The sequence below is a fragment of the Gouania willdenowi genome, chromosome 9 (assembly GCF_900634775.1).
Source record: "Gouania willdenowi chromosome 9, fGouWil2.1, whole genome shotgun sequence".
Classification (NCBI taxonomy): Eukaryota; Metazoa; Chordata; class Actinopteri; order Blenniiformes; family Gobiesocidae; genus Gouania; species Gouania willdenowi.
This window is the reverse complement of record NC_041052.1, coordinates 25899201-25913689: the sequence shown is the minus strand read 5'-3', so window position 1 is coordinate 25913689 and position 14489 is coordinate 25899201. Positions and strand designations below refer to the sequence as shown.

At 39.9% G+C, this 14489-nt stretch overlaps 1 protein-coding gene across 19 annotated transcripts in view; it reads left to right on the top strand.

Annotated features, from left to right (window-relative positions):
* Positions 1 to 14489, top strand: part of rimbp2b (RIMS binding protein 2b) — a 159827-nt gene that overhangs the window by 32175 nt on the left and 113163 nt on the right. For 18 of the 19 annotated variants that reach the window (XR_003674758.1, XM_028456720.1, XM_028456722.1 and 15 more), the window contains exon 1: positions 14222 to 14346. The exons of the other annotated variant lie outside the window; for it this stretch is intronic. Coding sequence is in view for 17 of the 18 variants with exons in the window: in XM_028456720.1 (XP_028312521.1) it covers positions 14299 to 14346 (48 nt within the window). In the remaining variant the exon portion in view is untranslated. Of the gene's footprint in view, positions 1 to 14221; positions 14347 to 14489 lie in introns of those variants that run through there. 19 annotated transcript variants of the gene reach the window in all.

Here is a 14489-nt window from a genome sequence, read left to right as displayed (position 1 = left end):
TTAAAATTTGAATCTGTCAAGGATTTTTCTTCTGATTTAAGTAAGTGAGTTTCTTGAAAGAAGACAATGTCTGCATTTAATCTTGATACATAGTCAAATATCTTAATCTTTTTAGCCTGCGAGCGAATGCCACGCACATTCCAAGAAGTTACTGTAAACTGATACATAGTATGAGGTGAATGTTAGTCCATACAGGTGTGAGCATAAGTGAGAATCTGTGAGCATTTGTGCACAACTGTGTTGTAAAAAGCTTGGATGCAAGAAAAAAAAGAAGAGGAGACATATTTATCATGCGATAGCACCACGGGGTAAAGGACTGGATCGAATAGGTTAGTGAAAAGCACAAACATACAACGACAACAACCAATATCAAAAGAGTAAAAGGAGCAAGGGGTAATTATAGGAGGTATAGGAGGTGGGGGGTGTTGTGGGTGTTGAGTGAGTGTGAAAGAAAAAAAAGAGTGAGGGGTTCGAGACGAGTGAGTTGACATGAGGGTAGAGAGTGTCCTGTGAGAGAGTACGTGCCAAAAAGTGTTTACCAAAATCTAAGCCAATATGTCGCATACATACAAACATACATACATACACACACGCGTCTATATATACCTATCCATGTTTTTATTTTAGTGTTATTATTATCTTTATGTATTTATTTATTTTAATTATTATTATTGTTATATATATATTTTTTATTTTTTTTATTTTTGGAGTTATCATTATTTTATATTTATTTCCTCTATTTTTATATATATATATATGCATAAATATACACATATACATACACATACACATACATACATACACACATGTATACATATATATACATATACATACATACACATACACACACACATACACACATCTACATACACATACACATATAAACATATATATATATACACACATATATATATATATATATATATATATATATATATATATATATATACATACACATACACACACACATACATACATCTACAGACACACTTTTTTTTTTTTTTTTTTTTTTACTTCATTATTATTATTATTATTAGATTTGTCTTTCTCAGTAGAGCCAGGGGGTGATGTTTAAGTCCCTAAACAGTTGGCCATCTATGTAAAGCTTGTCTACGACCAGTTTGGAATTTTTGCCTTTCTGTCGGTTTTCCTTAAAAATAGGATACAGGGTTTTTCGACGTTCGTTTATTTCCCAAGGGAATTGATCGTTCATGCCGAATTGCGTACCTTTAAGTTCCCGACCTTTACTTTTAACCTGGATTTTCTGTTGAAAGTGCTCAAATTTGGCAATGATGGGATGTGGCCGGTTACCTCTACGTGGTCCAAGGCGATGGACACGGTGAAATGTGATGTTTTTCACGGTTTCTGCCGGGATTTTAAGCGCCGACGACATGAAGTCTTTCAGCAGAGCATCTGGGTCATCGTTGGGGGTTTCTGGAATACCTGAGAATATTACGTTGTCTCTCATACTGCGAGATTGGATATCCAGGACTGATTCTTTAAGAAACTTGTTTTCTTTTTTCAGCTCTTTTACCTCGGAGCTCACCGCAGATAAAGCCGAATGGATATCATGGTTGTCTTTTTGTAAGTCCTGGATTTGTTGATAGGCAAATTCCAGGCTGACTTTCATTTCCTGAACGTCTCGGTGCAATAAATCGAGCACATCCAGCCTCTTAATTATGGTTTGTAGGAGTTCCGTGTGGGATTCTACCTCGAGGTCTGACGTATCGGTAGCCGAATTGTTTTTCCGGCGCTTCGCCGACTTACCTGATGTACTGGCTTTTGGTCCGGACTCCATCACGTACTCAGCGTAATATCTATCGATGAAGTCCTCGAGGTCCTCCACTCTGGCTGGTGAGAGGGCGCGTGGTCGGCTCTCGTTGGTGGCGTTGATTTAACGGTAAAAATCGTTAATATGTGCACGTAAACAGGATCGGTAAACTAGTCACGGCAGCGAGCCGCCATGTTGAATTTTCTCAGCTTGTCACGTGACTCTCAGAACATCTCGCGTGACTTACCTCTCTCCCTCTCCGTGACTTACCTCCAAGTCACGGAGAGGGAGTGTTATGATAAATGTTGGAACAATGTTATTGCCAGACTCTGTGTCTAATTCCACCTTTGTGCAGTACATTTTAAGGCTCTGGATATGAGACGTTTACCCTAAAATGAGGTGGAGCTCCGTTAGGGAGGGCAATGTTCATTTAACCCTGTTACAGAATGTGCACAGTGTTCAAGACCTATATGGAAGACCTTTAGTGCATTCTTTAAGTTTGTATACACTATCTGCTGGTGCCAGACAGACTTGTATTCCAGTCCAAGTTCACACTGGTACAATTAGCTTATTTAAAACTTTGTTTGAAATGCAATTGTGTAATGTAAACAATGTAGTCATTTTTCACAGCAGCAGTAGAACATCAGTAACAGAAAGCAGTTAGTGTATTTGTTCTGTTAATTTTGTTAGTTTAACCTAACCTATTCCTCTTTCACATTGAGCTAACTGATGAGACACACTAGATTCTCTACATTAGCAGAGGAGAGAGAAGTTCTTCTTTTCTGAATCACATGTCCTGAGAGGGAGACCAGAGGGTACAGTGGTGGCAGGAGAAGAAGGACATTTGGGAGCAAGGAGTGCTAGTTTATTGAGAATGAGGAGTTGTCGTCACGGCCTAGAGCCCCTCCCCCCGATCCTCCCCGCCGCCATGTTGGCATAAGTCCCGCGGCAAAACAGATCGTTTACATGTGTTTTTAGTAGTAGTAGTAGCGGAGGTACTTGCTATTCCGCACTGTTTTACCATGCCTGGAAGTCACTGCTGCGTTAAGAACTGCTCCAATACCTCCCACGATAGCCATGGAAGATGGAGGAACAACGGGATACAGTTTTTTAGGTTACCGAAATGGACACAGCATCTAGGAGAGCAAGTGTCTGATCGAACGAGGAGACGTCGGATTGCTTGGTTGGCTGCAATTAGAAGAAAGGACCTTACTTTCGATCGCACACCCCCGTGGATGAGAGTGTGTTCTCTACATTTTCACTCTGGAACGTTCTCTTAAAATGTCTTTATGTAGTTGTCTCTTAAAGCTAGGAAGTGTAGGGTACCTTATGCGATTGTGGACGCTGTAGTGCCTTTGTCTCTGACACACTAAAACACATATGTGAAGAAACTTACTTTTGCCAGTACAACACTGTTTTCACCAGCTGGAGGCTTGTAGATGACCAAGTCCTGGACCCAGCCGCAGTAGAAAGTCTTGTAACTTTCCAGAGACTTGTGGCTTTTGAACTCCTGTATTGTTTAGTAACGTACACCAAAAACTAGGTAATTTACGATGTGCATGTATGTGCACGGAGGTAAAAGGTCCAGGTCTCTGTGCCATTCCGCTGCAGATAGCTCGTACGGGTCGATGTTGCGAATGTCCACTAGCTTCTCCAAATACATTTTTTTTGCGCTTGGTATCAGTTTGTCCCTGTAAGGTCCCTTTTCTTTCGCCTTCTCTTTTTGCATTGCTTTTCTTCTTTTTCCTTGTCGTATTTCTCTACGTAAATGCGCAAAACAAAACAACCCAACTCACCACGTGACTCCTCACTCTCAATAGGGATGTAATGATTCACTCAACTCCCGATACAATTCGATTCACGATACTGGGTTCACGATACGATTTTCTCACGATTTATTTTACAAAATGGGACTGTAGACAAATGATGACTGAAAAATATTCCTTTATTTTTTTGGGGAAAATACTGTACTATTTTCCTTTTATTTTTCATTGTCAAAAGAATCCCTTGATAAACTATTCAAAACAATGCAATTTAACTAAAAATAAATCTTGAATGAAATAAATAAAGGAATAATACAAATGAAGAAGAAGCCTATTAATTTAAATTCTGGTTCTATAGTAAACAATTCAAAACTACAAAATAGTTCTTTTTCTTTTTAAAAGTGCAACTGAAAATGTATTTTGTGCCTTAACAATTAGACTTTTTAAACAAAAAAAACAAAACAGTAATTTTACTGTATTTACGTCAGATATTTGTTTGGACCAGCAGAGGATAACCCAGTGGTCGGTTGGCATGCAGATATTCCACCAGTGAAGAAGAGATGCTACGCTAGCAGACAGAGCTAATAGAAAAACGTGATTTTTACAGATATTCACGTAATATTACAGATATTCTTTCGGTGCTAAAGGGGTAAAGAATCATTTATGAGCATGTTTAACAGTAAATAGCGGCCAGAAAGAAAGTAGTAGCAGATTCCGGCCGCCACGTCCGCTTCTGGAAGGATTAATATATAGCACCCTCTGCTGTTTAAAAAAAGTACTGCGATTCAATTTTCAGAGCATCGATGTGAACCGTGGTACCTATGAATCGATTTTTAACTGCCTTACGATTAATCGTTACATCCCTACTAGTTTACCATAGGAGTCCTTTCTCTTCAGCCACCACTGCAGAGGGCATTCATCCATCTCAAGTTTTGATTCTGACTTGTAGCTGTTCAACATTATTTAATGGTCTCTGCTTCTTCATCCATGTCTGAATCAGATAATGTAAGAAAATCTTCTTCTTTGTCTTTGCTGGCACATCTGTTGTTTCACGAGTCTTGCGGATTTCTTCCTCTTTTAGTAGCTCTGATATAGAACTCCACACTTCACCTTGCTCAGATTTGGGCGGGCATTTTTTGAATCTCGAATCAAGAGCAGCTGCCATCTTGACCCAAGAGAGACATTTTGGCATTTTGTTTTTGTTGAGACATGTCCTCAGAAAATACCTTTTGTAGCCGAACTATGTCCACCGGATCATTGTCTGAAGGGTCCATGACTCTGAAGAGGTGGGAGGCAGCACAGCTGAGCAGGAGATGTAGTGCTCTCCACCCAGTATTTCCATGAAATATCTGTAAAAAGAGGGATAATGGGTTAATTCATTAGCGCACTAGTGCACTAAAAATACATCAAGATCAAATTGAGACTAAAAGGGCTCTAAATATGACCTAAATGTGAGTAAATTGTGTCTGAACTGAGTGTATATCATGCCTAAACCATAAATGTATTACAAAAGTATAAATGAAATCTTCTCTAATTAAAATAAATAAAGCATATAATTCCAGAGGGCCTTCAGTACCACCTGAAGAACACACAAATATCACTGGTCTAAGGCACATAAATGGTTCATAAATGCATTTAAATAAGCAATAACTTAACTAAACCAATAAATCTAAATCCTAAAAAAATGAATAAATAGAATATTCAACTGCATGGTTTAAGAAGCTCTGCCAACTTTTTCAGCTTTGCAAGCTCAGCTTCAGTAAGCATGGAGATTTTGCTGTTTTGCTCTGACAGTGTTGCAGCTATCGGGGCCTTATTTTGCCACCAAGTAGGCACGTATTCAATGAGGGATTCTTCTTTTTCATTAAGTGCCACTTGTTCATTCTGCTCTCGAGTATTGGATGGACTGTGCTTAAAGTGACCAACTATTTTTCGGCATTTGGCCAAAACTGTGTCAAAGCCGCTATCGGGCAGTGCGACATTGAGTGATCGCTGTATAGTGTGTGCATTGCACGGCAGATGTTCATAGGAAAGCTGTCTCACAGCTGCTGTCATATTGCGTGCACTGTCTGTTCCAAAAGTTGAGATCTTTTTGTCAATATTCCATTCTCGTGTAATAGTTTCAAAGTGCTGCAGGCAGGCATAGTGGCGCTCATTAGATTTGCTCACTGTTAAAGCAAACGATTGCAGACACCATTCATTGTTGACAAAGTGAGCTGTAACCCCCAAATAGTTCTCTTTTCCACGTGAAGTCCAGTGATCTTTTGTTAGGGCGACATGAGGTGCTTTTTGCAATATTTCAAGTTTTGCGTGTCAATTTTGGAAAGAATCATTTTTCTGGCAGGCAGTTTATACGCGGTGTCCCCCATTGCAGTTTGAGGTACCTCACGCAATCCCACATCTTCAACAGTCGTTGTAGGGCGGCAATTTGTAGCTATCCAACAAGCAAATGTATCAGTTAACTTGTCCTTAATCTGTTTGGAAAGCGCCCCCATCTTGCATCAAACCTCTCCTCCAGAGTTGTTTGTCGTAGTCCATTGGGTCTGCCTGATGCCACCGCCGCTGAACCCTGATGCTTTGCTTGTAGATGGTACACGTATAACTTTTATCTTGTCCACATCCCATTCTGGCAATACTTTAAAGCGAAACTCTCCACTAAGAAGCGTGTGTTTTCATTGTTCCATTGCTAGCTCAGGCTGTAGTAGCATTAGTTCCAGGAAACGGAAGTGTGTTTTCTTCTTCTGCCCTGTATGGAGTTCATCATTATACTGCGCCTAGGGAAGGAGTGTCTATAGTTCTGGACCCGGAAGTCAGACAAATCTGACTATTGCTCCGGCACTTCCTGTTCGCATGCGCAGTTCCGTCACTGTCGGACCTTTTCTACATAAGCATACCGTGCCCATATTTACACCTTGTTTGGATAGCCGAGTGGTTTAAGGCGCTAGATTTAAGGATGTTTCCTTCCATTGATGTGAGTTTGAATCCCACTTCTGATATATTTATTTATTTTTTTTCATTTCAACATATTTAACACAGGAAATTCCACTTTTAGAAATACATATATGAAAAAAATTGGGTTTTTGCTGGGTTAAGTATAAGAAGTGCGGACAAGAAGTGCCGGGTCCCGACCAATAGCAACAGCCTTAATTTTAACACGTTAATATGGAAAAATGTATGCTAATCGTTAAAGCGCTAATTTTCCCAGCCATAAAAATTATGTTTGCATTGCAACATAGCAATGCAATAAGAGTAGACATGATGTTAATTTCTTTGCTTATATGCATACAAATTTGCACTTATTAAATATTTCGTCTTCAATTAAAAATCAAATGATATTTGACACATTTAGGAGCATGTCAACATTCATAGACCATTGCAGCCTTTCTAAATGTTCTTTCTATATTGCTGTGTTTAAATTACATCCATCACTGTTTTAATTTTTATTTGTAATTCATAATACAAGCAAATGGTTTTCGAAACATGACTCATGACTCAAAAGATCAGGAAATTTTTCAATGTAGAGCAAAATAAAACAAGTATCCAGTTAATGACAAGTGCCTACTTTTAAAAAATTACCATGACTACATTTTAATGTCAATGATAAACATCCAAACTTTAACCAAAAATAGCCTTTAAGGCCTGTTTGACTGTATAAATGAGACCTGAAATAATTGATGTCTGAAACCAGAAAAAAGATCACTTCCACATCTTCCACTGCTTTTTTTCTTCATCCTGGCTTTTCAGGAGATGACTAAAGAAACTTGCAGATGTTTACCCTCCTATTGTAATCTTTACTTTACATATATTACAGATCAAAATTGTCTAATTGGACAATAAAGAACATTTGAAAATTTGACATTATTGTTAAATAAGTTATCACTCCTATAATAATAATTATTATAAAATATTTCAGAAATGGACTGACATCTAAAGTAAAGGAAGAAAATAAATCAGGTTATGCACCTGATTGAGGAACAAGAAGCAACAAACTAGAACCTCTTGAAACATTACTGAGCCACTAAAATTTGACTAAAAAACAAATGATGTATAGGCTGTGACGCTTGTCCTTCTTTTTCTGATTGTCATAATACAGACATCTGTCGAGGTTTTTTTCAAGGAGAATATTTATGGGCTTGTTCCCATCCCATGAGGCACTAATATAATAACAATCATTTTATATAGCACCTTACCATAGTTGCTTTACAGAATTAAGGGATTATTTTTTCACTCCACACTTAGTGGTGGTAAACTACTTTTGTAGCCACAGCTGCCCTGGGGCAGACCGAGGCGAGGCTGCCATAGTGCGCCATCGGCCCCTCGGACCACCACCAACACTCACTCACACACTACATTCATACTAGGCAATGTGGGTGAAGTGCCTTGCCCAAGGACACAATGACAGATACCACTGGGGTGACTGCCACCCCACTGTGGCACCTGGAATTCTCAGTGGTCTCCCATCCAACTACTAACCAGGCCCAGACCTGTTTAGCTTCTGAGATCTAACTGGATCGGGCAATGACAGGCTGATATGACTAATATTAGGTAAACATTTAAGTTAAGGAGACTTCACACACATTTATATTTGGAAGAACTTCAGGGATCTTGAAGCTATTTGAGTTGGCACAAGGAGACTAGGGTGGTCTAGGTGCTCACTGAGGATGTCACCTGTCCATCACATGACTAACACACAGTGACACGCAGTCACTCACACATTTACACATTTCAGATTCACCAAAAAATGCTGGATTTCCTTGTTTTTATTGTTATCTATTAGTATTAACTCATCATAGTGTCCAGGTGACAGCTGTATATCTAATTCAAATACCTCTCTCACTTGAAGCTATAGGTTTGGTCCTTTTTGGTGACCAATACCAAACACTGTCAACTACTTTTCAGTGAAGGATCATCAGCTATACTTTGTAAGCGTCAAATGAGTCATCCCAATGATGTGCTTTTGCACACTTTACTTTATTTATAGATTAGCACGATGACCTTTAAATGTAGGCAGAGCCATATCAGTAGGTGGCAAAATATATGATGTGTACATATAAGGACAGGTTTGTAGGATTTAATCAAGGAATGATCATTCAGTGAGGAAGTACATTAAACTACTAACCTTAGATAAAAAATGGTTTAAGAACAGTTTTAACCTAATGGATACATTTCATCTGGAGTGGAGTTTTAAGGCACTCTCTCAGCTGGAAAGTTGTGCATCAAAAACTAGGCCTAAGCGTTTCTGAGTTTGCTTGTTCCACCTGGTTTTCTAATCAAGTGCTTGAGGAAAAGTATGTTTCCCAGATGGGCTCCAAAGCCTTGCCACCCTTGTTTTAACAAGTAATGGATGGAGGATGAAAACGTACTTCAGAGTGTAATCATTAATGTAAAACACAATTTTTTTTACATTTAGAAAATATGTTGGTATGTTATATTTTCAGATATGAGGCTCGAATGTCAACTGTTGGCTCATGTTGCTGTTGGAACCAGGCCGGCAGCCATTCTGCTAAAACAGGTTCACACTGAGCTGGCAGGATCTGCAGCATGACTGAGCTCACAGGGTGCCTGGTGCCAGGATGCACCCAGCAAAGGACAGAAAATGCACAAACATACCAATGCAGCACTGTATATAGGGCCCTATTCTCCGGTTTGGACTTACGCACCTGCATGTCATTATGAATCACGAAACATGGAGCCATGCCCCTCTGTCATGGTTCAAGAATCAGGTAGTGCAGCTTTAATGCTTAATTCCAGTTTTTTGCTTAGATCCAATTTTTTGTTTGTCCGTTCACATTATCATTCAAAATGTGACCTTCATCAGATTCCAGTGTGAACAGTTTGCAGCTCCGAACTGAACCACATGCGCATTGTCGTGTTTTTTGTGCAGTGGAGCCAGAGAATGAATGAGCAGGTGGAAGATGGAACACGGAAAAAGAAAGAGAGACAAATATTTTGTTTTGGCTTTTTATGGTGTCGATTTGCTTTTAAACACGGACCGCTTATGATATGAACCTTCAAGCTTTGACCCGACGGAGCAAACCGACAGGTCCAACAGACATTAGGTATTTGTATGTTTTTCCTCATACAAATGACATATTTACGCTTGTTTTAGAGGTAAGCCTGCTTTTATTAACAGACAACTGTTAATGTCAACAGAATAGATCAGCACAAGGGGTAACAAGTGCAAACAGACAGGTGCGCAGTGCGCGCAAGAGACAGTGCATCTATTTACATAATCCACATATCAAATATAAGGATAATCTATCTTCTTTTGCAGAAAAAAGGATTGAATCAACATTGGATGTTTCAAGCCTGTCTCAATTCTATCCCTGTCCCTCTCTGGTCCATGGTGAGCAGAGGACAGCGTGCAGCTTTTTTTTTTTTTTTTGCAGCGCAGCATTCACTGCTACAGCGGTTGCTATAAAGTGATGTCAACGTATCAAATGCGCATTAAATCCGCCTTGACCGTTCACACTGAGTTCACATTAAAAAAGATCCGATCTGTATCTGATTCAGGACCACATATGAAAGTGGTCTGAATTTGATTTGAAAAAAATCAGATGTGGGTGGGATTTGAGTATTCACACTGCTTTTAAAAGATCTGGTAATTTAACCCCCCAAAAATCGGATTTGGGTCACATTTGCCTGCAGCGTGAATGCAGCCCATGTCGTCGTCGTCGTCGTCATCATCATCATCGTTTCACTTTTTATAAATCCTTGTGGCTTTACGTTGTACACAGTGTTAAAATAGTTGAGCATCAGTCTGACGTACTGATTGTAACGAGCTTTAGCAGGTGACGCGCATACCGCGGCACACAGCTGATCAGAGTGGACGGCACAGGTAAAATATAATGAAATGTAACACATTTTGTCCTGTCTAGAACTGGCAAATGTGAACATATTAGAATTGCTGATGATCAATCCTTTGACATGCTTGTGTTGCTCCCCATGACAGCGTGACAGAGTTACTTTGGATAGATTCTTTCTGGATGTCTCTTCTGCAATATTATGAGTGAGTGTGTGTGGCTAAATTGTAACTGAGTCCAAACTTCTAGTGCAATATGATGTTTCACCTTCAGGGCGCTACACTTATTCCATTTTCTGAGGCGCGTAAAAGGAAAAGAACTTAAGTCATCGGGAGAATCTGCGGAAGGCCAGATTTGAATGGGAACGTCCACATTTCAGGGCCGCTCCTCCCTAAGTGCATAACTGGGGTCAAGAGACTGACTTACGTGCAGGGGGAGAATAGCGCGCAGCCAGAAACAGCGCGGCTGTGAAGAATTTTTCTTTTTTTTCTTTTCGGCACATGCTGTCAAAGGGGAGAGTTGATTATTGAAAAGTGAGAGTGAGATGTGATGTTGTAGTTGTGCATATTGTGCTTATTGTGCTTATTGTGTTGTGTAATCAAGCCAGTCTGGTGATAAGCGTGAGGCTTAGGTATAATGGTGGTGTCTGTGGACAGAGGGAAGGAGTGAGTGGTAATACCTAAAACAGGTATTTGGGATCAACGTGTCTAAGATTAAGCCCACTACAAGTTTTATCCCACAGTCCAAGGCATGCCAGTGCATCGTAGACTAATGTATATGCAAGAACTGCCACTGCAAACACAAGCGCTGCCCCGGACTCGAAGATGCAGCCAGGCTAGCAGAAAGAGCGTGGGCCAGGGAGCCCAGGCAACCCCCCCACGGCCGAGCAGCCCTCCAGACGCCCCTAAGACCCCAAGCCGAGAGGCAGCCACCACCCCCCACACACACACAAGAGAAAGCACCAAGGAGCCGGGGACCCAAGGCAACCCGTCACCGACCCCAACTCCAACCCCCAACCCAAAGGCCCCTCACAAACATTCAACCCACTATTAATCATTTTGTTGGCCTGCATCATAAATAGAGGATGAAACACGTCCTCGTATCACAGATTAAATGCTGGGGGAAGAGTATTGCAGGTTTGCAGAATCCACTGCCTTCTGACCTGCTTGTGTGAATTTATGGCACAATGAGGTGAAATCACTTCACACCCATATACAGGATTTAAACACTAAATCTCTGCCAAGTTTCTCAATCTCCAGCCACTGCACTGAGCCTATTAATTTTTCACTCAGCCACAAGCTCTCTTTCTCACCTTGCACGATGAGTGAGTCCTTTTAATAATGTATTCGTTTTTAACAAGATCTAAAATGGTTATCCAACTTTTATAAACTCACTTAGCCTTGTGACAAATATATATGATGACAGTGATATCTCTGGCAGTCCCTCAGTAACATTTGTTTGTGACTGTGTTGGTTGGTGGTGTTGTGTTTGGGTTCACAGAAGCCTGCTTAGAGGCCTAATGTATCAGACTGAAATAAAAGGTTGGTCATGATCAAGGTGATGTAGATTGGCCTTCTGGTAACTGATAGTGCTCCACTGAATACACCCCATCTCCTTTGCCTCATCTATAATGTACATGAGTTACACAGAGCTAAACTCTGAAAACACATCCTTCTCTGACACGCCATGGCTTTTTCTCCATCTATTTATGGTTAATGAGCACTCTGTTTTTACACTTAAGTGTATGCTTCAGTGACAGCTGCACTATAGAAGGTCTATGGTGGCTTGAATGGAAAAGCTCCTGATGGCCACATTGTTGTGTCTGTTTTGTGCATTTGTGTTCCTCGTCCTGCCAGGCAAACGAATGTGACCTTCAGAGATTAAAAGATGTAGCAAGCTTGCATTGATTTGACAATGGGCTTCTGGTATTTCTGCACTGACCCAGTCCATAAATATTGATACTGCCTTTCTAAAACAAAGATTTAGCGGGGCTGCTCCTTCAGGACTTACGCCGTCAACGTGAGGCTGAGGTTGGCCAACTGTATGTCTATGTCAAGGATTGCAATGTGAATGGCCACCATGGCACGAGAAGTTTGTGGCTGTGTGTGGTTACAGAGGAGAGTTATAAAGCCCTTGTTTATCTTCCGGTCACAGCATCTTAAAATGTAATGTATTTCTGGATTATTACTGACCTACCTAACCATGTGTGTATTGTTGGACACAAACATGAAAACTAGGGTTATGTTGGTAACTACGGTTCAAGAGGCGGTTCTTTAAGCACTGAATGATACCATATTGCAGGTTTAGTAGCTATACCAACAAAGTCACGTGTGGCCTCTATGACCCTACAGGTCTATACCTTTCATTGTCATCAGAGGAACTGTTCCTTCAGAATCTTCTCGCGAAACATGTCGATTCCGAGTGACCAGAAGCTCTGGCAGTCATCCAGAATTCATAGTTACATATGTAACCCTCATTCTATTTCCTACCCCTCTCATGGTTGCCCACAACGTAGAGACACCCCTCGTGGAGTGGCACCGTGCCAGCAGTATTGGCTGATCAATGTTGGACCTTGACAGAACCTTAGGCAAAAATGTGGCTGTCGGCCACAAGGTGACCCCCAAGTGATTGAAACAACTCTCGTATCTCTCCACAAAAAGTTGACTGGTTGACCTTACATTCCGCATTGCCTCGACACGCAGTCAGGATATTTGGGAGGCGAACTTCAGGTTACGATGAGGGGGTCTACGTCTATGCGGCTACAGCATCGATTTGACGCAGAACCATATATCAGACTTTAGTCCTGATCATTCTGTCTCTCTTGTTTACCATCGGGTAGGGCTGGCTCAATCTAATCAATTAATCAAATTTGTAGATAAAAATGATTTTTATTTTGCAAATTTGAGTTTAATAATAATAATAATAATAATAATAATAATAATAATAATAATAATAATAATAATAATAATAATAATAATAATAATAAACAAATTTTAATTAAGTTTTTTTTTTCCCACCACATTTTTTTCTGACTTTTTTACATTCCGATGTGATCCAGCCCGCTCTTTGTTTACATTTGTTTACCCTTTGAGTAGGTTATACTGTATGTGTGTCACAGGCATGTTACATTTTTTCGCACTATGCTGAGATGCTAAGGGAAGAGTTTATTATTATTTTTAATTGAAATGTTATATGTTGTAGAATATGTAGTTATCTAATTTCTTAATTAGAAAATTTAAGCACTTTTGCTTAAACCTGTGTTAAAGCTTGAAATTGTTAAATGACAGAGCCTCATTTACTTTTTATTTTGATATTATTTTATGCATTTTAACTCTTGAGGACAATCACAGCAATAAAGTCACACTTTTGACAATATATCTGATGTCTGCAGTCATTTTTAAGAGCAATGAAAAAAAAAAAAATCGAAAATCAAATCAGCAATTTTTTTTTTTAGACAAAATTGCCCAGCCCTACCATCCGGCCACACTTGTCCAACCCGAACAATGCTTTTGTTGTATAACCTGGTGATGTGGATCATTGTGTTGATGTCTTGCTCATTTTTAGCATACAGCTTGATGTGATTACTTTGCTTCTGAATTAGTATTCATAGCCAGTGTTGTTGATGATCTGACTGAGGGGGTTAAGGCCTATGTGGTAAGAGTGCATCTCTATGGTATATGCCACCCTTGGTGTGTGCATGTGGTATCAACATATATAATATCTAACATCTAACATGAGTGGGAGATCATTGGCAGATCAGACCATACACAGTAATTCTATCAGCAGTGTTGGGTAGCACATGGACTGACACTGAACTTCAGCATCAGGTTGCAGCAGTCTTATACGACAGTTTCCAACACTGTAAAGACACTACTGTCGACATTCACAACATCATACCAACGCCCTCACATAATTTGTGAATGCTAAAAGTAATCTTGGATTTCTTGCCTATGGTTTGGATATGAGGGAGCTTGTTTTTAAGGCTTGTGCTGTCTCTGTGTGGGAGAAGGTAAGGTGATTTGAATTTATTGTAAGTAACTGTGCATGAGAATATTCAGCATGAGGTCACTACATGGTTCATGAGACTGTTTTATTTGAAGCCGTCTTAACAAAAGAATTATTATCATTGCCATTTGCATATATTTAAGCATT